The 25,240-nt window shown below is 37.2% G+C and overlaps 1 protein-coding gene across 1 annotated transcript in view; it reads right to left on the bottom strand.

Annotated features, from left to right (window-relative positions):
- The window catches only part of GRID1 (glutamate receptor, ionotropic, delta 1), a 525,592-nt gene that overhangs the window by 84,850 nt on the left and 415,502 nt on the right, over window positions 1-25,240 (bottom strand). Inside the window, exons 6-8 of the mRNA XM_014940347.1 lie at window positions 23,635-23,808; window positions 12,921-13,082; window positions 11,984-12,103 (exon numbers count right to left, since the gene is read on the bottom strand). Of these exons, the coding sequence (XP_014795833.1) occupies window positions 11,984-12,103; window positions 12,921-13,082; window positions 23,635-23,808 (456 nt within the window). The remainder of the gene's footprint in view (window positions 1-11,983; window positions 12,104-12,920; window positions 13,083-23,634; window positions 23,809-25,240) is intronic.

Below are 25,240 nucleotides of genomic sequence, written 5' to 3'. Positions count from 1 at the left end.
TATTTTATGCCACCTATACCTAGAAGGTTAATTTGGCTAAATAAGAGGATATTTAATCTTTGCTGCAGCCTGACTAACCACCACAGAGCAATGAGAATTATTAATGTTGGGAGACGCAGAAGGGCAGGGACCTAAAGAGATCCTTGCTGCTCCAATTCCTCCTGTCCTTCCAGGAGATCCCACTGACTTTCTTTTCTTCATAACCAGTGAGAAAACAGGGCAACTTACCTTCGAAATCCAGCATCAATACTCAAAACATCTACTCTAAATCCTCCTGTACAGAGACACCAGCAAAACTAGTACATGTCCTTAAAGTACATTTTGCTCAAAATCTGTGAAAACAGAGAAAGATAATCTGGCAGGCGGCTGGAGCAGCAGACAGCCAAAGATCCTCTCTGAAGCGCTGTAAATGGTCAAGAACCAGGCTGTACTTATTCCCAAGTGAAGCCAGAGGATACGTGCAGGGAGGGCAACTGATATATTTTAAGCAAGGAAATTTGCTTCCTGGTTTTCTTAGGCTAAAATAGTATAAGGGCAGCTCTAGCTCAACCTATATATGCGGTGAACTCCTGTGACACTTTATAGCCAGCCTGGGCTATAAAGAACATATAGAATAAAAAAATTGCAGTCAATGTATTGTTTCTTGAACAAGACAAAAAGCGATTAGACAAGATCACAAGCATGCAATTAATGCAAATAAGAAACAGAAGATTGCTTCTTTGTGCTAGGCAGTGCAGCAGACTTCAGCTTAATGTGCTTCACGTATGTCAGAGACGGACAGAGAGAGGAACGTCCAAGCCTCATTCTCTCCACCTAGAGTGACCCTCTCCAACTAGAAAGTGCCCCTTAAGATGAAAGTTACTTATTTTCCAAAGCAGAGTCCTTCTGTAGCAGGCCCAAAGGTTTTAGTGGTGGTGGCTCTGATTTTTTAGATGACTCAGCTGTCAGATAATAATTACTCTCATATCCTCATCAGACTGTCTAGTACTGAACTATGTTATACTCAACAAATCCACCTTAATGATCACACAAATTCAGCAATCGGCAGACCATGTGCTTTGCTGGGATGCTGAGTGTCCCTACCCCCAAGGCTGGTTCAGTAATGTACCACCTTGAGGCACAAAGAAGGCTGCTACAGAGATGGTTTGGCTGCAGGGTGCTTGTTAAAACAGAACACTAGTACTGCAATAACGTCTGTCTTGTGAACCTGAAAAATCATAATAAATTTTACTGAAAAACGGATGTAATTGCAGTAATTGTTCTAAAGCCAAAACTACTTAATGCCTTAAAATTTTGATTAATACTAAAAAATGCCTAACTAGTCTGACCTGAACTCCTTTTCTTATGAAATCTGACTCTCACCAAAAGCTGAATATATTAACAAAAGGCAACCAATTCATATTTTCCATTTCTTCTTCACTGGCTACAACAAATGACTGTTTTGCAATGCATCTTGGGAATGGGAGCAATAAAGAAAGATCATAGTATACAGATAATTAAAAAGATTCAACAGGAGTCATCTTGGATAAAGTGTTACAAAGGTGGTAAGTCATGGCTGACATAGTAGAAATGATAATGCACAGGAGTCTTGTAATGCCCATAGGCAAAATCTACAGAAATACACTACATAAACAATGAAAACGTATATGAAAATTTCTCCCTTTCTTCTTCTGAGACATAACACTAGACATTTCTTTCCAATATTTTTCCTTACTTTTTTATTAAATCAAGCCATAGTTAAAATACCATAGTTATTGGAACAATTCATCTGTCTTAGCTCAAACCTGCCATCGAGAGCCAAAATAGAAACAGAGAGGAAACCAATGAATTCTACACCATCATCTTGATTTGTGGAATGGATAGCATTTACTTAAATTTCTCAGTTCACAACTATATGTTGTGTTCTATTAAACTTTGTGGTTAGGCAGCACAGAGGAAGGTACCGATCTTTCAGAGCCAAATTGCACACAAAATCAGACAGATTTGCTTGCAGAAATTGGAGAGAGATCATGGCTTCCACGGAGGCAAACGGCCATCCTCATCAAAAAGAAGCTTCCAGGATGCACAACACAATATACAAGTAAGGACCATGTAGCTGGGGATGAAACTGAAGGATGCATGAGAGGAAGAGAAGCAAACTCTGAGAGCAAGCTCCTGACATAAGAGAGCCATCTTGAGATCCAGAGAAGATTGGACACTTTGTTTTAATCAAGACAGTCACTAAAATGTCGTGTAGTGAGAATCACACTAGAGTAGCAGACTCTGTGGTCTGTACTCGAGATTCAGATTTACTCTTTCATTTTAAGCCAGCTCAGCCTGCAAATCTATGTTTTACTTTTCACTGGTTACTGTGTTCCTATTTGTGTTCAAATGAAAAAAAAAAGTCTAGACGCTGAATGTCTTCTCAGTGAGTCTATCAAGGAAAAGTCCTCCTCCTGAACAGTTAGAAACCAATCAGAGTTAATGAATAATAATAACAAAATCTCAGTGCTCTTCCCTCATGCTCATAAAATATAAATTTTGTGCTTTTTTTGCCCTCACTTGGTCTAATAAAAACATGGAGTAACAACACTTACTTCTCCTAAAAATTCCTGGTGAAATTACCTTATAATAAAGCTCCAAAAACCTACCAAGAAATGCTTCACTCCCAATTATTTATTTTAAAACTTAGGAAAGAAGAAAGAAAAAAAGCAGACAAAACTTCAGATTCAACTCCAGAAGTGAGCAGCTCCCTCCTCGAGTTTGAACCATGAGCATCAGTGTTTGTTATACCTAACCTGAAAAACACACCTGATCCACCAAACTATTTATCCCCATCTTAGCAAACACCCTGGAGAAGTCTCAATACTGCATGTTCTCAAGACTTAGATTTTGATAGCATTTCTCTGTCAGGATGGCAAAACCTGGCAAAACAATAGCAGGTTTCTGAACACAACCACATGGTTTATGTATTACAAAATAATAATATAGCTAACTATCCGGGCAACTCTTGGTATAACAAAACCATAGCCTCCAGGTGCTCCTGAAATGTAAATAGCTGCAGTGGCCTTGTAGATTGTTATTGAATGGGATCTTGAATGAGAGTAGAGAGAATGAGAGAGAGCTCAGTTTAGATTCAGTGCAGCTCAGACAGCAATCTTGCAAAGCATCTACTAACTTTTGCCTTACTGTATTATTAATCTTATGGCAGAATAAATAGCACATAAAGCTTTAAGAAAATTATAGGTGGTGCTAGAACTACTCAAACTGAAATGTTCACATAGTATTAAATATCACCCATACTCCTAGTTACTAGATACTAGCTTTTTTTTTTTTTCTCCATGTCAGCAATTGCCAATTCCTGTACTTGTCTAGGAGATCCAGGGACTAAATGCTTCAGTATCTTCAGTTGCCTGTCTTCCCAAGCACTGTATTTGGAAAGCTTTAGCCCGCTTTCAAAGAGAATACCTATTTTTTCACTCTGTCAACCTTGTGTATATTTAGATAACAGTCTTACTTAAAAAGAAAACAAAGGAAAACAAACGCCCAGGAACTGATATCAGCCAGATACCATCCCCAGATGGTATAATCTCAACTATTTTAAAACATACTCACTTTTCTCATAGCACTGTAACCAAATTTTACCAATGGATAAAATTTTAAGAATTTGAGACTTTATGATGGACGACACAGGGAGATAGAGCAGTCAACCTCCTGAAACCAACAATTCACTTGATATGCTGGTAAAATCATCAGTTAACTATGTAACACAAACCAGTCATCACCACTTTCACCACAGACACATTACCCCAGAAAACAGCACATGTGGGAGGAAAAGATCTGCCTCCTCGCTTGTTTTCCCAAAATTTTGTGACGGTGGAAAAAATTGCAGGACCAGGCAAGATGGCACAGGCACTTTAGACACAGGAACAAGCTCAAATGCTGTCCTGAGTAACAACCTAGGAAGGGACCTTCCAGTGCCATTCCACCTGAGAGGAATTTATTGCTATAAGCGTGCAAGCCCTCTTTCTTCTCCTTAGCTTTCATATTCAGGAAAAGTGACCTTGACAAGTAATTTTAAGGCAAATAACTGATGTCAGATTTAACTATTTCTATGTTTTTTCTTTTCCTAAAAGAAAGCCTGTATCTGGCTACCTGATTCAGTCAATAATAAGTAGCAGCATATTTCTATTTAACTCCTTCACTATAACAGAGAATCGCTGATTGATCCTTTATTTTTTTTACTCTTCATTACATCCACTCTCCAACAAAGCCCAATACCTGCAAGTTCTTCAGACTTCATCAATAAACTCTATGGGATTTTCCAATTTACCTTTTCATAGAAAAGATATTGTTGCAGGTGAAGTAGATGTTGGCAGGCTGGAGCTGTTTGAATACATTAAAGTACTCTTTCAAAGGGAGTTACTTCATGCCTTTGAAAAATTGTGTGATCATAGACAGCACCCTTCATCCAATGATCTCAAAGCACAGCACAAAAGTTAATAATGATTATGGAAACAGAGTTATGTCACTGAGTTCTTCATGGCTTCTTAAATTCAAAGACAAAATATACAACTGGCATCCCGCGTACTTAATGTTCTACACAATTCTATTGATAAAGACCCAATGGGCTTAAGGCATGCAATAAGATGCTTTTGCAACTTGCAATTTAATTTCAGGACAGGTATACAATTGTTCATAACAGAATTTTGACTGCAACTGTTCATAAGAGAATTTTGACTGCAAAGGTGATTTGGCCACTCAAGATACCAGGCTTCAGTTCTTCTACATGACACTTCTGTCTAGTCTACACTGTGCTAACAGGATGCTTTCTGAGCCTGCTCTGTCTTCATGAAGTAAAAGCTGTGTGTGTGGTCACTGTCAGCAAAGCACACCTCTTCTTTGTGACACTCCGCTCATAATTTTAGATCCAAAGTAGTCATGTAGAACATAATTATCCTAGATTTTGAAATTAGCACTGAAATAAATTACTTTATAAACTATGCTTGGCACCTACATGTATTTGCAGTTTACCAAATGGTATAAGACAACAACAATTAGATTAATTAAATGTATTTCAAATACTACAGAAAGAAAACTGTGCATGGTCTCCCTCAACATACAGTCCTTGTAACTGTCCTTGACACTGAAATCATGCTCCAAATGCAGAGATGTTAGATATCCTTAGTTTATGTACTTATGAAAGCCAAGATAACATCTATTTGATTTGTTAGTTAAAATAATTGAGCTTGTATTTTGGCATTATCATTAATATCTTTCGAAGTGTTTTTGCTAAACAGACATTACGCTAAAAAATCTAGTCTGATACTCAACAGAAAGTTCTTCTAGTTTTGGTGTGATTTTTAAACTACAATCATGATTCAAAGATATTTCTTAGGGCAGGAAATAAAAAAAAAAAGACAGACTCTCTCTGGAGTAATGGGCTTATTGCCTTTGTTCAAGATTAATACTATGCAAAAGAGAATAGCAAATAGTCTCTATCTTTGTATTTCCAAAAAGGTAAAAAGAATTTGTGAAGCTTTTTTCAAATGCTTTTTATTTTCTTTGGTATTAAGCTCAGAAAATCTTGATCTGTTTCCTTATGGAAATACATTTTTCTTTCTAGTGTGCACATTTGAACACAGAATTCTTCATGAACTGAGCTACAATCAGCCCAATCAGAATACTCTCCCAGGATCCATCAATAACTTATAGAAGCTTTGATGAAAATTCCATAATTAAAGATGTAACTGTTTTTAGAAGGCCAATTTTAACATGCCTAACATCCCAATTTTATATACTATTGCATACATGTTTAAAAAGGAAAATGTTATACCCAAGATTCATTATGGTAAGTATGGCATAATATGTGAGTTATGAATTAAACAGAATTTCTAAACATACAGGCAGTGGTGTATGTGGGCTGCAGAAACTTCAGCAGTGTCCTAATTGCTATAGGTATCCTGGCCCCGCTCAGAACTCGGATATGGCTGCTTTTTAAAATCTAGCCTCAAGCTTCATGCTTTGAAAATGTCATATAAACAGCTGAACAGTCTTCCAAAGGAGAAGACCAGCATGATCTTTTGCTTGGAGGAATTCCAACTGAAATTTGCAAGACATTTACTCAGGGTTGACACTGGTATAATTTGCAAATACATACAGCATTTTGTGTTTGCAAATACAAGCAACAGTTTATGCAAAAGCATGGGTCCCATTGGCAATGTTTTCCAAAAACATAAAATAAAATAAAATTGAAAAGAACTATGTATCACACATTTCTAAATTTGTTTACATACTTTTCAGTTTGTGAATGTAATAACTCAGTTATAATTTCACAATGAAATCATATGGAACATAAAATATTTCAATTTCAATGAAACACCCAATTTGCAGAGCTTGGGCAAACAGGGACCCCACTTCATTTCAGAAAAAAATGCTCAGGTTCATCATGATTCTTCTATAGTTTAAAAATTGTTCATAGCCATTTCCTATATATTCAGATGTATTTTTCTCCAAGAATAATTCAACTTGTGGAATATGCAAGCAATGCATTTATTTTTATTCCTCATATCCATATTATACAGAAAACTACAACTGAAAAATGAAGGAGGTTTATTATTTTGAGTAAAATACTCCAGATTTTTCTTCAGTTTGACACAATATATTTGTAGGGTGGATTGCAATACTCTTTTCCCAAATTACTCTACCACGAAAATCAACTCAAGCAGAAAGTTAAACCAAATATAAGTATCTGGAAATTGTATCTTACCCAGAACAAGAGAACTGTTAGCCCTTCCTTTTGCAAGGTAACAGGGGATCTTTAGTGATCACAAGTAGCCAAGACTTCAGTCTTACGTTTCTGCTGAAAGATACCTTGGCAACACAGATTAAACCCAATTACTATACCCAAGTGCATGTTTATGAAGTGCTCAAAGAGGAGGCAGGCATCTGTTTTATGGCTAAACTTGGGCAACTTAGTTATGTATTTTTCCATATGAGTAAAACTGATTCAATTACAGTCATAATCACCTACGGTAATTCTCTTCAGTCTATATCTCTTAGAGGTATATGATGTGACTTGGCAATATTTTTCCAGGTGAAAGTACCTAATACTGTAGACCCCTAAAATACCGTTCCTTTTTGAAATGAATAAGCATAGGATTTCTTATCGTGCTAATGATGAGATTCTGTCTAAAAGTAACAATCACAATTAAAGCACTTATCAGACTTAAAAAATATGGCTTCAACAACTGTGAAACATATAATAAAACTACTTATTGTGACTTCTGCAATCAGCCTCAAAAGTACTGGAAGAAACAAGTATGACTGTTTATGAAGCATATGAACTTCAAGAAAATCTAATTTTAAAAAGTGAAAACATACCAACTGACAGAAATGAATAACCAATGGCAAACATTATCATTTTGAACAGAATGTTTCTTATGAAATACAGCATGTGTGCAAATCATTAACTCTGCCTTCATTATAGCCAGCTCTGGAAAAAGTTGCAGATTGCTTTACAAAAAATATGATCCCTGTCATAAAATAAACTAAACAACAACATCATTTCACACTTACAGAAGATCTTCCTGCCAAGGATGAAGACGAAGGTAATATGAAAGTTTCTTACAGGTGTTACCTAACTAAACCTAATCACATCCCTACAAGGGCAGTTAGTTGTTATGGTAGTCTCTGCATACATGGTCAAATGAGAACAAATAGGTTTACATCCCAGGAACACACACCCACTGTGAATTAGTGAGTTGCTAGGAATACCACCCTGGAGTCCTGACTCCCTTATTTTTGCTCTCACAGCTGCATCATTAAGCTATTATATTGTATGGAATTCACCCAAGTGCAGAAACATAAGAAACATGAACCAGCTCAGATGTTCTGAAAGTTACAGCAAGGCTTTCATTAATAAAACTAATAATATAGATGGTCACTAGGGAGGGAATTAATCTAGTCCTGACCTCCTTTCCCATTTCATGTCCCTTGTACTGTGGAAGTGGAACATAATTCTCCACTGACAATTCCAAACAAGCTCTGAAGGGATGGTCTCATACAATTAGGAGTATACAGTTTTAATACTATGATTAATTCAATTCTTTGAATCTTTGTTATAGTCCTTGTTTTTCTATCATACTTCAAAACTTTGTACAAAGCAGGCAAGCACCCTCAGCTTCATGCCACAGATGGGGACAGTGAGCCAATGAAGTAAAATGACTTAACAATCACCCTCAGCCACTGCCAGTGCTGGGAATGAACCAAAGGTTCAGGAAACTTAAGGTAGAAGACATAAAAATGTAAACATACAAGAGAGTCTTTTTGCATCCCTATGGGTAAAGAAAATAAATTAATAAAGGACAAATAAATAAGAATTTAAATGAGTAAAAAAAGGGTTGTGTTGGTAATTATAAATTCAGAGCAAGACCATTCTGGCTGTATTTGATGCACAAACTCTTAGCATGGGAGGTGGACATATGAGGTGAACTGAGAAGAAAGGGGGTTTTATCCGCTACAAATGCAAATCCCCAAAGTCTCAAGGGGTTTTGAACATAATGGACTACTAGACTTATTCCAGCTGCTCCATGCCCTTCACCTGAACACTTTATACCATTTTTTCTTGATTTTCCAAGTTATATTTCCTCTGTGTGTCTGTCTGTCTTTCTTTCACTCAAATTTCATTCAATTTAAAACATTAGCATGGTATCAGCTATTAAACTATTTTTTCTTTTTTATTATGTTCTGTACTTCTTACAGTTCCCTTATCTCTTTATATCCAGTTCTTTTTGTTTTTTAAATATACTGATAGCCAGGTTGCTATTTTTAAAGGTGTTTACAGACATTAGGAACATAAATCATACTGGCAGTTGTCAAGCACTAGACATTTAAGCCTTTTCAGTTTCTTTCTGACAATCTTATCCTTCAACTTTCAAATGCCCTGATAAGTCACCATATTGATCTCTTTTTTAAGCATGAATATACTACGCTTTCTCAACCTCCAAATGCACCCAGTGAATAGCAGGCAATCACCTGAGTCTTTTGTAAAGCGAGGTGGTATACCTTAAGGGAAATACTGTTTTCTTTTATGTTTAAACCAAAGAAATGAGAGCACTTTCTGAAGTTTCCCTTCACTAAACTACGCACAAACAAAGGAAAAAGAAAACATACACACAAAATACACAGAAGCCACTATCAGCCCTTACGACAAAAATATGGTGTTAGACTCATGGAATACAGAAGAAAGTATACTAAGTAAGCAAATACATATATTCGCTTGCACTCATAACTCACTCACAACTAGTGGAAGCAACAATTGTCTGCAGAAACACCAGATCTCAGGGCAACTGGAATGAGCCAAGATGCCTCTACAGAAAGGCCCTGAAAATTCCTGCCAGATTTGGGTTACTGTCTCGGACATCCTCCTAGGAGTCCTTCTGGTGGAAATGATCCCTGAGAGACTTTTTAAAGTTGGGTATTAAAGGTCCACTAGCTTTTAACTGGATTCTCTCTAAGGCTCAACAGTCAATATTATATTCTTTTGCTTTACCCTGTCACAGATCCTAAGGGCAAAGGCTTTTTGAAGGGTCTGGGCAGGGATGAATAGATACAGCTGCTCTCCACACAGAGGAAAAGAAAACCATGCAAAGAGAACCCCATGGTTTTCACCAAAAACATGTTCCTCCAGAGCTAAATCTGAAGAAATGCAGATATGGAAACAACTGACAAAAATCAGAATTGATCTCTCACTCAAGTAATATAAATGAGACAAGCATGACTTTCCCAGCTTTTAAAAGTACTTCTGAACTGTAACATATTTTTGCTGCAATAATAAAAAGTCCAGCTGTCTAAATAATTGAATACCAGCAGTTCCATGGTAGTTTTACTCTGAGAAGTATAATCTCTTCCAAGTTCTTTTAGAGACTTCTCTAGCATATTGCTGGTTTCTTACTCTCTCTATATATTAGGCTAAAAGGATCATATTCAGAACTTTATTTTAGTTCAGAGTAATATTCCACAGCCAGTAGCTCTTTACCCATTTAGAATTATGCTCCCTTTCATTTTGGGACCTGTATAATGTCCTGTATTTAACATCCAAAGAGTTAAGCCTTCCTATCTTAACCACCTAATACCAAAGTAGCAAATTAGGGAGCAAAAGAAATCAGTAGTATATCAGTTTTGCCATTTTAGTAATTTTCCCATTTAGCCTTTTTACCAATTTCTTTGCCTTGTGGTCCCTTTTGAGTGATATTTTAGCTATGTCAACTTCACACATCCGGATTATATATCAATTTTTTCAGTGCGCTACACATACCGAAGTGAGAGCTTTTGTATATGCGTTACCACATTTGAAATGTACATTAGAAAAAAGTAATAATGTATACTCACACATCATAATTTCCCTTTAAGGCCTCAAACCTGTTTTGAGAGGTAATCATACCAATTTTACTGAAAGGTTAAATTGAAGTATAAAGTGATTATGTGACTTACTCAAAGTCACTTGAGAAACGTGTAACAGAATGAAACTGTGCTCCAATGCCCCAAGGCATCCAAGATATCTGCTAGGGGTAACGCAGCGCTGATGGGGCACTCATGTTTTTCTGTAATGGCAGCTGGAAACCCAGTAGGATACTCCACAGCATCTCACTGGGCATTGGATATTTCTGTTTGGCATACTTGTGCATAAAGTGAGGTACATACTTCTGTTTATGAACTGGAATTGCTTCCTAGACTTCCTAAGCTATCTCTGTCTTATGAAACAGGCAACACTCTTTCCAAAATTAAGATAACTTTTTATCATTCAGCTAGTGTTTGGATCTTAGACTTCCTCATTTGCAGTAGAAATCTTCTAGAAGTGAAAGCGAACTGAGAAATAGCCTTTTCTGGTCATTACAATACAGAAGGGTGCCTAGCCAATCTGAAATCTTCAGAGACATTTTTTGGCAACAGAAATTTTTCAATTATATCTCCTGGAGCTTTATGCATTTCAAATACTTCTCTTCCTTCTGTTAAATTTCTAATAGATATTGCAAGCCTTTGTTTTGGCTCCACGTCCAGAATCCTCATGCCAAATGACTGTGAGAATCTCGGGTCTAGCTGTTTAAGATGAAAATGTAAACACAAGTTTGTTCCTTGTTTTTCCATTTAGACTCATGTAATTCAGGTAAATCAAAACAAAACACAGAAACCAATTGTCAAATGAAAAAGGAATATATAGTAAATTTTAATACTGCTTGGAATCCTCTTTGTGCAGCTCTGCTTAATGTAGGAACCACTGACCATACAGTGGTAACATCCGTATTTCAACCAGTTGACCAGTCCCAGTTTAGGGACATTTTGTAGCTTGGATTCCAATCAGAACCTCACTGTTCAATTGAGAGTTTCAGGTATTTCGAAGCACCCCCTCTGCATGAACATGTTCAAGGTAGGCTTTTCAGCCCATGACAATTTGTTCGTAACCCCATGGAAGCACTCTAACTGCCTTCTAATCTCCATCAGTCTTTGTTCCACCAGCTACCATTGATAGGTCATCCTTTATATGATATAGCATCATCCATTTTGGAAATTATCTTCTCTAGAGTTTTTTTTTAATTTATTTATCTCAAATTCTTGCAGCAGCTATTCTTTGAAACATCCTTGTGTGTTTAGGTAATTTATAATCCTAGCTTCCTTAGTAAGACAAGTGCCAGTTACATGAATTACATCTTAATTAACAATAAAATACATGAGTAGAATTGTGTAGTCTTCACTATTATGTTCACAGTATTGTTATGGCACGGCATCATTACATGTGGAAACAACTTGCAGGGCTCCTGCCTACTTATATAAAACTAGCTTTCAAGATTTAAGCATTTAAGATATTGGAAAATATTTCTCTTATAGTAAATTTCTCCTGCAGTGTAGCACTAATTCATTCTTAAAGACTACCATTTTCTCCTGTGAAGTAGAATGTATATTATTGAGAGGAAAACAAAGACAGAAAGAAGTATCATATCTTTACCCTCCGCACATCTTTGCCAAAAGTCTCGCTGTAGCTAGTGCCCAGAATTTCAAATTGAACATAGGGGTTGGCGCCATCTTCTCTGAACTCCATAACACCAGTAAGCCCAGTTATGTGACCCTGAGGAAATAAGTTTCAGAAATTTTAGAACAGAACAAATTTGCCTTTATGAGCACTCCTTTTCATTACAGGTATCCCAAATCTACACTGAAAATGTTTACAGTGAACTTAAGTGTGGCAATCATGTGTTCTTCAATTGCTCAAACATATCACCAGACAAGAGAGACACGAAGAAAAGATAAAACTTTAAATACTATTAAAACCTCTCTGTAAAAGTATCACCGAGTCTGATTTTGGGTTTGTAGCAAAGAAGCTTGAGATGACACTAACATCTGATATAATCTTGCAACAAAGGATGAGATCATTAGGACCGGTTGGAGGCTAACATAACACTTGATCAAATGGATTCATTTTACTAGAGGAAAACAATTTCATAGCTCTCTCTCTATATATATATGTGGACAAACAGGCAGTTTTTTCCCAAAATACTTGCTTAAGTTGGTATATAGTAAAAAATGAGTATTTATTGTTGCTTGGCCCCTTGAGCTCCTTGAGTTCTTCTCTTAGAGATATTATTATGATGCATCCACACATCAATTTGTATGACTATTCCTAATCACTCTATGTCCACAGAAGGTAGCCATGAGACCAACAGAAGTAGAACACACACGACTGGAGCAACATTGGTGTGCATAATTTGTAATAAATCATTTGCTTCTTTATAGCTGTAGATCATTCCTGGTAGTTATAAATCACATGCTTGTAATAAATCAAATAGAAGTTGAATAGAGGTCAAAACCTCTTCAAAAGCTAATCTCAAGTGGAAATGAAGTAACTTTTTCAATTGCTTCCACAATTGTGGTTTGTCTGTTCTCACCTTCTTAATAGTCTCTAGCATGGATCGTCCTCCATTCCAAGGTTTGGTGGATTTCCTCATGCAGTTGAGACTTGCCATGCTGTGCCATTTTCTGTCCTCCAGTTTTCTGTGGAAAGCATTGGCCAGCATGAGCACACTGTCATACAGGTACAGGTTGGAAACCTGCAAACAATAACAAAAATGAGCCTCTTTGTTTATTTGAGCATCCTTTCAAAGAAACTGCAAAAATTGGCAAATAGACAAAACAAAAGAAGACATAAGTAAAAATTAAATCTGGGAATGTTTGATGTGCTCAACAGTAAAGACAATTCAGACAAATATCAGTGCTCACTCCCACCTTCTTTCCTGCTTGGCACCTGGGCCCTTCTGGCCAAGGGACTGGCACACTTGCATTGCCCGGGCATTACCTACCTCACTGCAATGCAGTGCTGTAAAGATGCAAGAGATTGTAGTTCAGATATAGGCTCAAGCTATGGAGGGAGTACAGCTATCTATCAGCGAAAGACAAGGATTGCTACTTTGTCAGTCCTTTCAGCAAGGAGAAAAAGACAGAATGGAATAAGTTCTTGTTCTTTTTGTTTCTTTGAGCAATCTCCTTGGTAATTTCTGGCACAACAAAATATAATACTAATGCAACTCTTTAGAACAGGAGGCGGAGAACTGACAGTATTATTTTAGTCTTATCATCTCCCTCCACCTCCATACAGGATACTGGTTACTATTCTACTTTCTCTGGAGCTATTGATTTTAGTCTCCTTATTCTTCAATTTACACGAGAGATAACAAGAGCAATAACTGATGGCAAAGGCTCTATTAAGAACCCCACGCTAGTAATGCTCAACTATGTATTTCATTTTTCAAACCAAGACATGGCCAGCAATACAAGATCAGATCTTTGACATATAGCAGTATCCACCACAACTGGTAAAACTTTAGCAGTGGAAGTTGGCGGAGAAAAGTGATTTTAAAAAAAAAATCCACAAATTTGCCATTTATCTTTTGGTTTTCTCTAATTCACTATAGACAATGTGAATTGTTACAGAGAGACCAGGAAACGGCTACAGGTGGGAGTTAATGCAGCTGCATACTTCCTATAAAAATGTCACTCAGCTGTGAAAGCTTAAACATATATTATTATTTGTTCACTTGCTCCAAGTATCATCGAAGATCCTAATCTTCAGAAACAAAACTTTAAAAATCTTCTAGTATAAGTAAATCTGAACAAAAGATATATAAAGAAAAATTCATTTTGAAAGATTCAAAATAGGAAGAAAATACATGAAAAAAGAGGTTGAGGATACCCACTTATTTAAGTGACTAAACATAAAAAGGGATCTTAATGCAAAAATGATGCAAAAACCATGAGATACTATCATTGAGAATCTCTCCCATCCGGCACTGTCATCTTCTTTCCCTTCTTTTCTTTTCAGCCTTCCTGAACAACAAGCAGTTCATATTTCCTATATATGCTATTTTGTCCAGTTAATCCTTTTCCTTTTAAAAGAGTTTCCAAAGCAGCTACTTCTTAGATTTCATCTCTTTTAAAGAAAATTAAGTAGTTAAAGAGTTAATAAGAGTCTCAGCAACTAAGTCTTTCCCTTTGAGTTGCATTTGTCTCCCTATTTTGCAGATATTTTCCAAACAACTTTCAAATAAAGCAACCAAGTGAATCCTTATTTTTCAACAGGGCGCTCATCCTATTTTGTGCTAAGCTACTTTCCACCAAAAAAAAAAAAATCAAAACAAAACCCCAAACCCACAAAATAAACCACCCCAAAGCACAAAAACCACTTGCTTAGAAGTAGATGTTAAATGTACAAGGAAAAATGTCATTTCTTATGTGCCATCATGATCCTCTTCACTCCCCACTGAATTTGATTCTACACCCTCACTTTTAACTGACAGCTCATTGTCTGTTGCCTTGGAACAGCCACAAATCTGAAATGCTTTGTATTTTCTCAGTTTGGCACTGCTTTTTTCAGTTCTGGAAAACGGCAGCTTCATTCTCAAAACCAGTTTGCTTGGTTTGCTAGCAGAGAGCTCTAGGGCAAAATATAAGATATACTAGGGTACACTGCTTTCCTTCCCTTTCTAGTTTTTATGCTTTTTGAGAAGCAGCCACAGTTCTGCATGTATAATGGACTGAAAGCTTGAGAAAATTGCTTTTGAGGATCTTAGCCTACGTGACCATTCATCTACAGAAACTCAAATTACCCTATGCTGTAGAGCAAAACAAAACAATCCCTTATTTACCAACCTAATCCGCGTATTTCAGTTACAGCTGTAACGGATTCTGTATAATTGCTGTTTCATTATTTTCTTTTGAATGAATGATATAAACTGAGTGACAGCAAGAAAGGGAGTTTCCCACTACTTAGGTCCGTCTGTCATATATATGGAGATAAGTGCCAAGGCAGAATAAAATAATGCAAGTTACTTTTTGCCACAGAAAGACTATTCTGCACAGTCTGTCGTACACGCTAATCCACTGGTATTTTGTCACTCCAGACCTCTTCTAATGCAAGTCTCTTCCAAGAAATGAGTATATGCTACATTGTAATTTACAAAATTCCCTTTTCTCATATAATCATACTCTAAGTATTTACTCCAGTAAAAATTATAAATATGTGTTACTACATTTTACCCCTTTTTTAGCCCCTACTCACTGAGGAGTCAATATCCTATGGAAAACTTGAATTTTATCCACACTATCAAATTTTGGTTTTTAGAATAGAAAACACGCAAGCTAGGAAAAAAACAAACAAACAAACAAAAAAACACTACAGCAACACAACAGCTGGATTTCTAATATTAAAAAAAAACCCAAACAATTCTGGTTTTTAATATTGCGTTTTTTCACACTGCTGATTAATTCATAAATTAACACAAAGTGTACAAGTCTACCCTATCAAGGTCAGAACCCTTTAAAACTTATAAAGCACAACTCAAGACATCTGGTTTTGCACAGTGATCAAAATTCAGTGTCTAAATGATTTATTTATTTAAACCAAGAGAAGACAGGATGTTCATATTATAGTATTGTTATGGTAGCTCTCTAGGTCAAGAGTCACTTTTTTGCGGTGTAAAAAAATAATCTCAGTGTCTAAATGATTTATTTATTTAAACCAAGAGAAGACAGGATGTTCATATTATAGTATTGTTATGGTAGCTCTCTAGGTCAAGAGTCACTATTTTGAGGTGTAAAAAAATAAGAAGAACCAAAAATATCATGGTAACTTAGAAAATAACGTCCTTTTGATCCTTCACAGTGTGCAGAGCAAAACCCAGCTTCTATGCATGCACAGTAGTATAAATTGAATGTCTTTGCCTAATCCCAAATGGGAACTAGCTTTATTCTAGAAAACAGAATTACAACACTGAGTCTGATCTGATGCCTGAGTAGTGTTGTGTGATTGTGTGAGTAGTTGATTCCTTCAATACCTACAGTAAGATCTACTGGTAATTTAGTGAGGTATATTTTTATATTCTTTTTCTCTAATTTATTTCTAGGGTTGAAAAACAAGAATATTTAAACACCTCAGATATGGTCCTCTTCTCAAAATAATATTCACTTTCTACCTGAATTTATTACTATGTATCTATTTTCTTGTAGAAAAAAAGTTACTTAAAACAAGACACAGAAGTTCTCGCCTCATCTCACAGTAAATCCAGGGCTATAATCATTTCCTTTTTTTTCCCCTATTATATTCCTTTTAATACAGCAAAATCTAAACAAGACACAGAAGTTCTCGCCTCATCTCACAGTAAACCCAGGGCTATAATCATTTCCTTTTTTCACAGAAGTTCTCGCCTCATCTCACAGTAAATCCAGGGCTATAATCATTTCCTTTTTTTTCCCCTATTATATTCCTTTTAATACAGCAAAATCTCTGCATATGTACTCGACTGCATTTGCAACAAGTTTGCTGTAATCTCCTGAATAGTGGGGCTGCAAAAAGAGAAAGGATTCAGCAGACAAAGTGTGTATACACTTGTTACTGCAACTGCACATATATTTTAATTTTCAGCTAACTATGGAAATCCCTCTGAATACAAACATGATCCCTGGAAGGGATTTGTGAGATACCTGAAAGATCAGCTATACTCTGTTTCCACCAGTGCTGTCAAAGGCACAAGAAACAGTACATTTAAAAATTAGTCTTCAGGTATCATTCAGAATTGGTAGCAAAGCAAGAGAGAAGGAAAAATAAGGTAATGTACTTGCCTACTTTAGGTTTTCCAGGCTCTGGAGCATTTCTTATTTCCCTTATTAAAATATTCACAGGGGAACAGAGGAGGAAGGGACATATGTCTGCCTGCAGGGATTCCCCTTCATATAACAAAAACTTCTAGATTAGAACAAAGTGTTTCATTTCTCTCCTGTTTGGAGGAAGAAACAGTAATTTTAAGTTCCTCTTTCACTTCATAGCTGAGAGCTCTAAAAGCTGGAGGTGGTGTGACTGAAATGCTTTTTGATCTATCTGCTACAAGAATGATGGTGATTGTTTCACCAACATATTTAAGGAGCTTGCCCTGCGCATGAGTAACGATCTGCTATATCTTCTGACAATTATTCCACACTTTATGAACCTTTATTTTCCAATGAAGAAAAAATCCACCATAGACTAGTAGAGTAGAGCAGAAACTTTCAATGAGAATGGAAATCTCTCCCTATGACATTATTAAACGGCATTTTATAGAGGCTTTTATGTGAATTTCATAAGATTTTCCAGGGTGATTTTACTTTTTAAGTTACATATGAAGATAGCTTTTAGCTCCTTCAGAGGCACTAATCACAGACAAGTGCTCTTCTGGGAAGGCCAGCAAACCACAAAGGTTGACCCCAACTTCTGAGTTGCCAGCAGAGCCAGAATTCTATCCAGACAAGACCACCAAAGAGACCATCTGGGAAGACAAGCTGACACCCAGATGCCACTGCTTCAAAAACTCATTCCCAAGGTGGGCATCTGTACCCTGCTGCTGCCAAAATCACCCCGTGAGTGGCCACAGCAGTCGGCTCCAAGGCTGAAGCAGATGGAGGTAGGTCTCAGACCAAGCACAGCCTGCCAGCAGCAGAAACACTTGCTGCCCGGGGAGTGATATCATTGTGTTTGCATATGCACACAGCAGCGTGCCCTAAAACTGTGTTTCAACTTTCAAAGTTCGAGTAATGCCAAACACAGTTACGCACTTCTGTCTCTAATGACAGGATGTGACTTACTAGGAGCAGTGAAGATAGATGGATGATTTACTTATGCTATAATGGCGTGCTTACGAGGATATTGCTAGGCTGGAGAGACTGAAAATTTGAATGATTCTATTTTCTTATATTAGTTTGCAGAGCCCATTGTGAGACTTTGCGTGACTGCCTATGTTTTAAATACACGCTTTGCTGCTCACGGAGAACAAAATCACAGCCAGCAGTCTGGCATTCATGAGAAAACCAGAGTCAAAAAACAAGCCTTCATTAAAGACTTAAATGTCAACTTCAAACTTCCAAAGGGCTATTTATTATCACTGAGGCAAATGAAAGCCTGAATAAAATTTTCCTAAAAACACAGAAAAACAGACCTCAATTGTATATTTATTCCAGCCTTCTGACATTGGGGATCTAACCAAGTGTATTATTTAGTGCTTCGCCCATTCTAGTTTTAAGTGTCTCAAACAATGGGACTTTCAAAGATTTCTTCGGAAGACTTCCCTCTCAGAACCTCTTTTTTTTTTTTAACTGATAAACTGCTTTTCTGTTTAATTTTCTCCCCCCTTTGCTGAGTTACACATCTCACACCACTTTTCCCAAGCCACAGTGTCTATTCTCTGAATGCTCACTGTCCTTCAGCTATTTATTATGAGTATTTATCATAATGATGAATGTTTTCTTACTCCGTATGTTTTATAACAACGTTAACAATAATACAAGGCTTGGAATACCCTGTAATGCTCAAGCTTGTTAGCTGCAGGCATTGGCTTTGCTCACTAAATGTCTCAAGAATTTGGCAGAGCTAGCACTAACTGTCCAGGGAAAGTCTAACAGGAGACATTTGATAAAGAAAACTGAACAAAACTAAGAGTCAGACAGGAGGACAAGAGGTAATATTGGAATTGCAAAACGGAGTACAAGACTATCATTTTACCCTACCTCATTTATAAATAAATATGAGTGCAAATTAGTTTTCAGAGGAAATAAAAAACAAAAAAAATGGAGGTACTAACCCTTTCTTCTAGCCACCGTTGTCTCTGCTCCCTGATAGAGCACTGAACAACTGAATGAAATAATTATGCAAATGGAGAGCTCCAGCAGCCAAAAGAGGCAGCCTGGGCAGAGAGCAAAGGCTCGCTCCAGAACGTACTTGGGGTCATAGCATCCAGAGTGCTCACAAAGTCCCACGTGGAAACCTGCAGTTGATTGGGTATTTTTAACCAATACTTCTGCTAATGCACCTTGTATAAAACAAATGTCATTGGGCTTCAGGGAGTGATTATGTTGTGCAATAGGCAGTAAAGTCAGTTCAGGGATACTTTTCCTTCATTTGGTGCTCAGTTTCACCATATTTGAACATCTGGCCAAAAGTCCAAAACAAACTTTGCAAATATAGGTTTGTAATAAACAGAAAAGAAAAATGTGGCTTATCAATTCTTTATGGGAGAAAGCAAATACTTTAATAGGGCTTAATCAATATTTACTGCCCCCAGTAGCACTTAGCAGCTGTGCAATAGCAGCAGCATAAATTGGTCAAATGAGAGTAAGACTATTTAGTTGGACAAAACTTCAGGATCAGGTCCTTAAGTTCAGGCAGCCAAACACATTTCCAAAAAAATAACTACTAACTTACAGTAGTTAAATTGCAGACATTCCTGAAGAGAAGACAGTTAATAAATAAAAACACAGCTCTATAGGAGCAACTCCTAAGAGATGCCCACAAAGATGTTTGATGGTCAAGTCTTTGAAGAATGAAATTTTTACAGAGGGAGAAGAGTTTTAATGAATACCCTCCCACAATTCTCATAATTTTCTTTTCCAATATGCCAAAGAAATACCTGGAATAGTTCTTCAGTAGAGATGTTGGATTCTGAATCCTGTGAGGAATAATCTCACAAATCTTGTGACATAATATGCTGGAGGTTTCTTTTTGCCTTTTTAATATTACCATATATTTTGGACCATGCTAAATGGTTTCAGACACACTGTGTTCCTTTAATATGTCAAATAGAATCTCACAAAGACTGAACTTATTAACTGTACAAATGGTAAATACGGGAAATAAGAAACTGTAAGGCAAATTACTTTTCTAAAGAGAAATCTTGCTTTAAAAATATAAACAGTAAAAAAAATTTTCATTTGAGTTTATAAACACATCATGAATAACCCAATGAAAGAAAAAAGATCTTCATCAAAAACCAAGTTTGTAGATAGGCTTCAAAATTAAAATTTGAACAGGAAGAGTTTAGAAAGAAAAAGGTTATGCATTAATATGTCTTAAAATTGACTCTGTAAGACTATGCCTAAAATAATCTAAACCATTTAATAGTATTAATCTTGCTATTCAAATGCAATGCAGGGATACATACTAGGCCTTGTCTAGGACTAACTAGACTTAACTATAAATCCTGAAGTGCATCAGTATTCTCTCTCCAGATGAGACAATTCTGACAATGCTGATGGCCCAAACCATGTGATACTCATCGCCAATGGAAGACAGCAAGTTCTAACCTGTCTCTTTTCCACTTACAAAAAAGTAAGAGAGTTGGACACAGAAAATCATATATGAAGAATAAGAAAGAGAAAAATGTAGCCCTCTGGAGTCAAATAAAATGACCAAGACGGGAAGCTTTACAAAGCTTTTTCTTCAGTTGAAGCAGAAACCCAGCTGAGTATATTATACGTGCAAGAAATAAGGGCATGAGCAAAATTTTGACAAGCGGGTTGATGGAATAAGATTGGATTTCCACAAAGCATTCAGAACAGATGAGTTTTTGGATGAGCTTGCAGAACAGCCTGATCTTTAAAAGCCTTGTCAGAACGCCAAACGGGGTTGATCACCCACTGAAAAACAACTTTCCAGGATATGGTACTAAAGGCACTGAGAACAAAATCATTCCAAAAAGATTTTAATTAATTTAGCCAGAACAAAGTTAATAATCCATGACGTAAATGTTTATTTCTTTACTAGCTTGTTAAAAATGCTAAATTCTCCCCTATAAAAATTTTACAGCTTGAGGCTGACAGAGATTAGCTTATTTTTCTTCAAAGTCATTAAATAAATAATTAACCAACAATGTCTGGTAAGTTGCCTTGACAACAAAGAATTATTAATATGAGATTGCCCAAGGGAGAATAAGCCAGGGATTTCCAAACTGTGGCGTTAATCAAACTACTTCAAAGCTACGCAAGGACTTGGTGCTGGCAGGCGGTCACTGCCTCTGGTGGATTCATGCAGCCTGACATGGAGCTGGGAGCTACTGCAGCCTCTGGCAACAGGGGTAATTTAGTGATGTATTTCTGTACAGCAAAAGGTCAAAACTATTTTTTACGCAAGAAAAAGGAAACAGAAGATTGGAAGTACCTGAATTGCAGGACCATTAATAACATGTCAGTCATACTTGGAAATTAATATGAGCTGTGTGCCCACAAGGTGTTACGTAAGGCGTTTTGGCAAAGCCTATGGAAAAAAGTGCAGCTATGGAACTCTTCGGATATAACTGCACATGCTAAAGCTTGCTATATTCAACCAATACAAACTTAAAGATAACACAAGACATGCTGGGGGCAGCTAATTTGAGAGACCTGACGTGTGCCCTTCACCTTTCACGATCTTTCATTCCAGTGTGGCTGGACGCAACAGCTATGGAATCAACTTCCAAAAGGCAAACTTTATACCTCCACGCTTCTTTATATCTCTTTCTTGTTCCTTATTTTTTAGAGAAGGAAGTAATGGGCAAAGAATAACATTACTGTTACATTCTCTTAAAGACAGTTTCTAAGGTGGTATAATATTTCTCAAAAATAGAAACTGAGAGCGTTTTGCTTCTCAAAACACACATCTGGGAAGCAGCAGGAAGAGGGTCCTTCCTAAAGGGTTCTTGTCCGTGAAGTTTAGTAATAGGTCATGAGGCTATTCATGCTGGCAAACCAATTACTGTTTCAGCAAACAAGAACTTGCTCAGAGAGGTCTGTCAGAGCCATTCAGATGAGTTTCTGAATTAGATTGTGCATAACCCAGCACAGATAGCAATACCCAAAATCTTGCTGTAATGTAAGGATTGTTTTTCAATGAGTGATTTGTTGGTGCAGGATAGATATTTTTTTTCAATATACTGGAAATTGCTTTGATCCTGTGAAACTAGTTGCCTTTGTTCTTATTACAGCATACCTCAGAGTTACTAACAAAGATCAGAAGCGTTTTTTTCCTTCTAAGCCAAAATAGGCATAGACTTTCCCCTGTGCAAAAAGAATAGACCAGTGCTCAGAACTACTGTGTGTGTGATTGGCATTTCCCAAACTTTGCCACTGCTATGACAGAACCCGAGTTGACAGAGGTTCTCTTCAAGGAGGAAATGTCCGTATCTCACCTCAAAGGACTCCAGTCTCTGCAGCTATGACTTTTTAGTAGGGTGCAAACAAGTAAAATAAACATCCCCATCCATGTTCCTTTTAAAATTTTGACCTCTTCCCGAGAATCTCCCTACCTCTCACTCCTTGATCTGCAGAAGCTCTTTGAAGCCAGCCCAAGTTACGTGCTGAGAAGGACCCCACACCACCTTCCTGACCAAGCTGCAGCAGCCCACGCTGCCAACAGCCCCACTCCCCACGGCATAAAGAAGCTTTTTCTAGATTCATACTAACACACAATACACCTGCTTGCCGACTCACAGGCTCAACCATGGTGTTCACACTCAATCCATTTCAGGTTAAGACTAAATTTGCAATAAAAATGCTCTAATCAAGTTCATCTGCTCAATCTCACTAAAGTTTTCAGTTTTACCCAACAGCTCTAAAGGAAACCAGAAAAACATGGAGTCCCATTGAAAGCCCAAGACCCATTTTCTAAATTATTGCACCATCCTTGGAAATAGAACCTGAAATTATATTTAAATTACTGCAAGAAAAATTCTGATATCTGGGATAAATTGCCAAGAAATCCTGAGATGTTGCTTACACTAAAGTCAAATCTGTTACTGAAATCTGGAACTTGAACTAGCAGTGCATATTTCACACGCTCAGACAATTATCAGCTGCGAGAGACTTCTGAGACTATTGAAATGGGACAGATTGAATACATCAGCTGGATTCAGTCCATTTAACTAAATACGAAATGCTCCACAGCCTGATACCTAACAGAATTCTGTCATCCTCCCAGATTAACTCTTTCACAACAGATGTCTAATGAGCATGACAATAAGCAGTAACATCACAAGACAACAACGGCACAACTTTTTCTTTTTTCAAATAGAAAAAGATTCTTAAGGGAATTAAATATCTCAAATCAGCTCTGAGTTAGTGCAACCACTTGCTAGTACTTTAGGGGTATAACATCATCTTAAAGCACTCAATCCTGGGAAAGAAAATAAATAATTAAATCAGGAAAAGTTAACCGAAGGTTACATGCTTAGATTTATCTATAATAATTTAATTTTTCCTCTCAGGTAATACAGTCACAGCAAACTAGCTCATGTGAAAATCCTAATATGGTCTTTGTTGGGCACAGCTACTGACCTGCAGCATCTGAAGATAACCTTCTTGTGGGTCACACAGCAGTGATGATATTCGGTGGTTGTTCCTCATGCATCTCTGATTGTTGTCCCTTGAGAGAGGGAAAATTTGCCGGATAACTGTCATCCTCCCCAGAGCACTATGTACCAACTCTAATATTTCATTATCAGTGATTTCCTGTGAACGGAGACAGAGTCTTTTAAGAACATGTATTTGTCTAAATATTTTATGTATTCCTTTCACTATTTGATAAATGTTTTTAAACAGACAATAGAGGAAAAGAGTTGCAGTTGCACACGCTTAGACTAGGCCAAAAATTCTTACTTTCCATTTAATAACAATACTGGTATTTTTTTATGCATCATCTGAAACAAAACAGTTTAAATCAATTCCATTTATCTTAGCAATACTACACATACTTCAGAGGTAGTGCCTCAAAGAATAGCACTAAGATGGTCTTACTAGGTTTCTAAGTAAAAAACAGGACCTTCAAAAGAAATTTATATAGAAAGAATTCTGGCTTAGCAGAACAGATCCTCACTGTACCCTCAGAGCAAAACAACAAATGGAAAATGCAACCATCCTTAGGAAATATGGCGCTTGTACCTGAGAACAACATTACAAGAAGTACTTTTCCCATAAGAACAGTAGATCATTTCTGCAGACTAATCCTGATAATGACTTAATGAAGTCTTTTGATCTTATCTGTATTAGGAAATAAAAACCAGAAGGAACTTCATGGAAGGGATTGACACATTTAGGAATGCAAGTTTCTGCACAAAGGATAATACAGAATAAGATACAAGGAGATCTCAAGGACAGGCTGCTCATCTTCCCAGTCTTTGCACTTTCTAAAGCTTCTCTGCAGACCTTCCCATGTCCCTACCTCCTAATCCACCCTGGGGCAGAGCCTGCATCTACTGCCCATCTACTCAACTATATGTTTTACGTATTTTGTATTTTAAAAACCTCCCTTTTTTATCCCGCAATAGTTTGAAAATCATGGTCTTAGCGGATCCTGAGATCCCTACAGTGGTACAGCTTGTGATGGTTATCTCCTGCCAAGAACTGACTGTGAGAAAGGGCAGGCAGCAGCACCACTGACTGCATTCCTTCCCCCAGGCTCCTTCTCCGTAGGGAGCAGCTTTACGTCCCAGCTCCTTACCACTGCCACCAGCAGTGTCTGCATGTCACATCAGCCCATCTCCAGCACACGTTGGCTGCACAGCTGGGCCAGCCCACTGCCAGCCTGCCCAGGGCTGCTCTGAGCCCCTTGCAGAGGAGGGGGCTGCAAAATGTTGCTGTACTTGTCCGGTCAACAGGGCCCACACCACCCTGTGATGTGCCATCAGCCTAGCCCTGCATTTTAACATTCAAGAAAAAAAAATATATTTTGTTTTCTCGCCATTTTCTCTGTCAAGCTGTGAGCGAAATGACCATGGGGTTATTATAATTACTTGTTACGGTTGACTACTACTGTAGCTTTGGCTCAATTTAGTTCTTCTTTGCCGATTTCCCATCATTTTTTAGGAACATGCATTTTTAGCTTTGCAGGTGAAATTCATTGCATTAACGACAGACCAACTGGTGTGGCATGAAAACAGAAAAT

This window comes from Calidris pugnax, unplaced genomic scaffold (assembly GCF_001431845.1).
Source record: "Calidris pugnax isolate Ruff unplaced genomic scaffold, ASM143184v1 scaffold39, whole genome shotgun sequence".
NCBI lineage: Eukaryota > Metazoa > Chordata > Aves > Charadriiformes > Scolopacidae > Calidris > Calidris pugnax.
The sequence above is the reverse complement of the archived record's forward strand: the minus strand, read 5'-3'. Positions and strand labels throughout refer to the sequence as shown.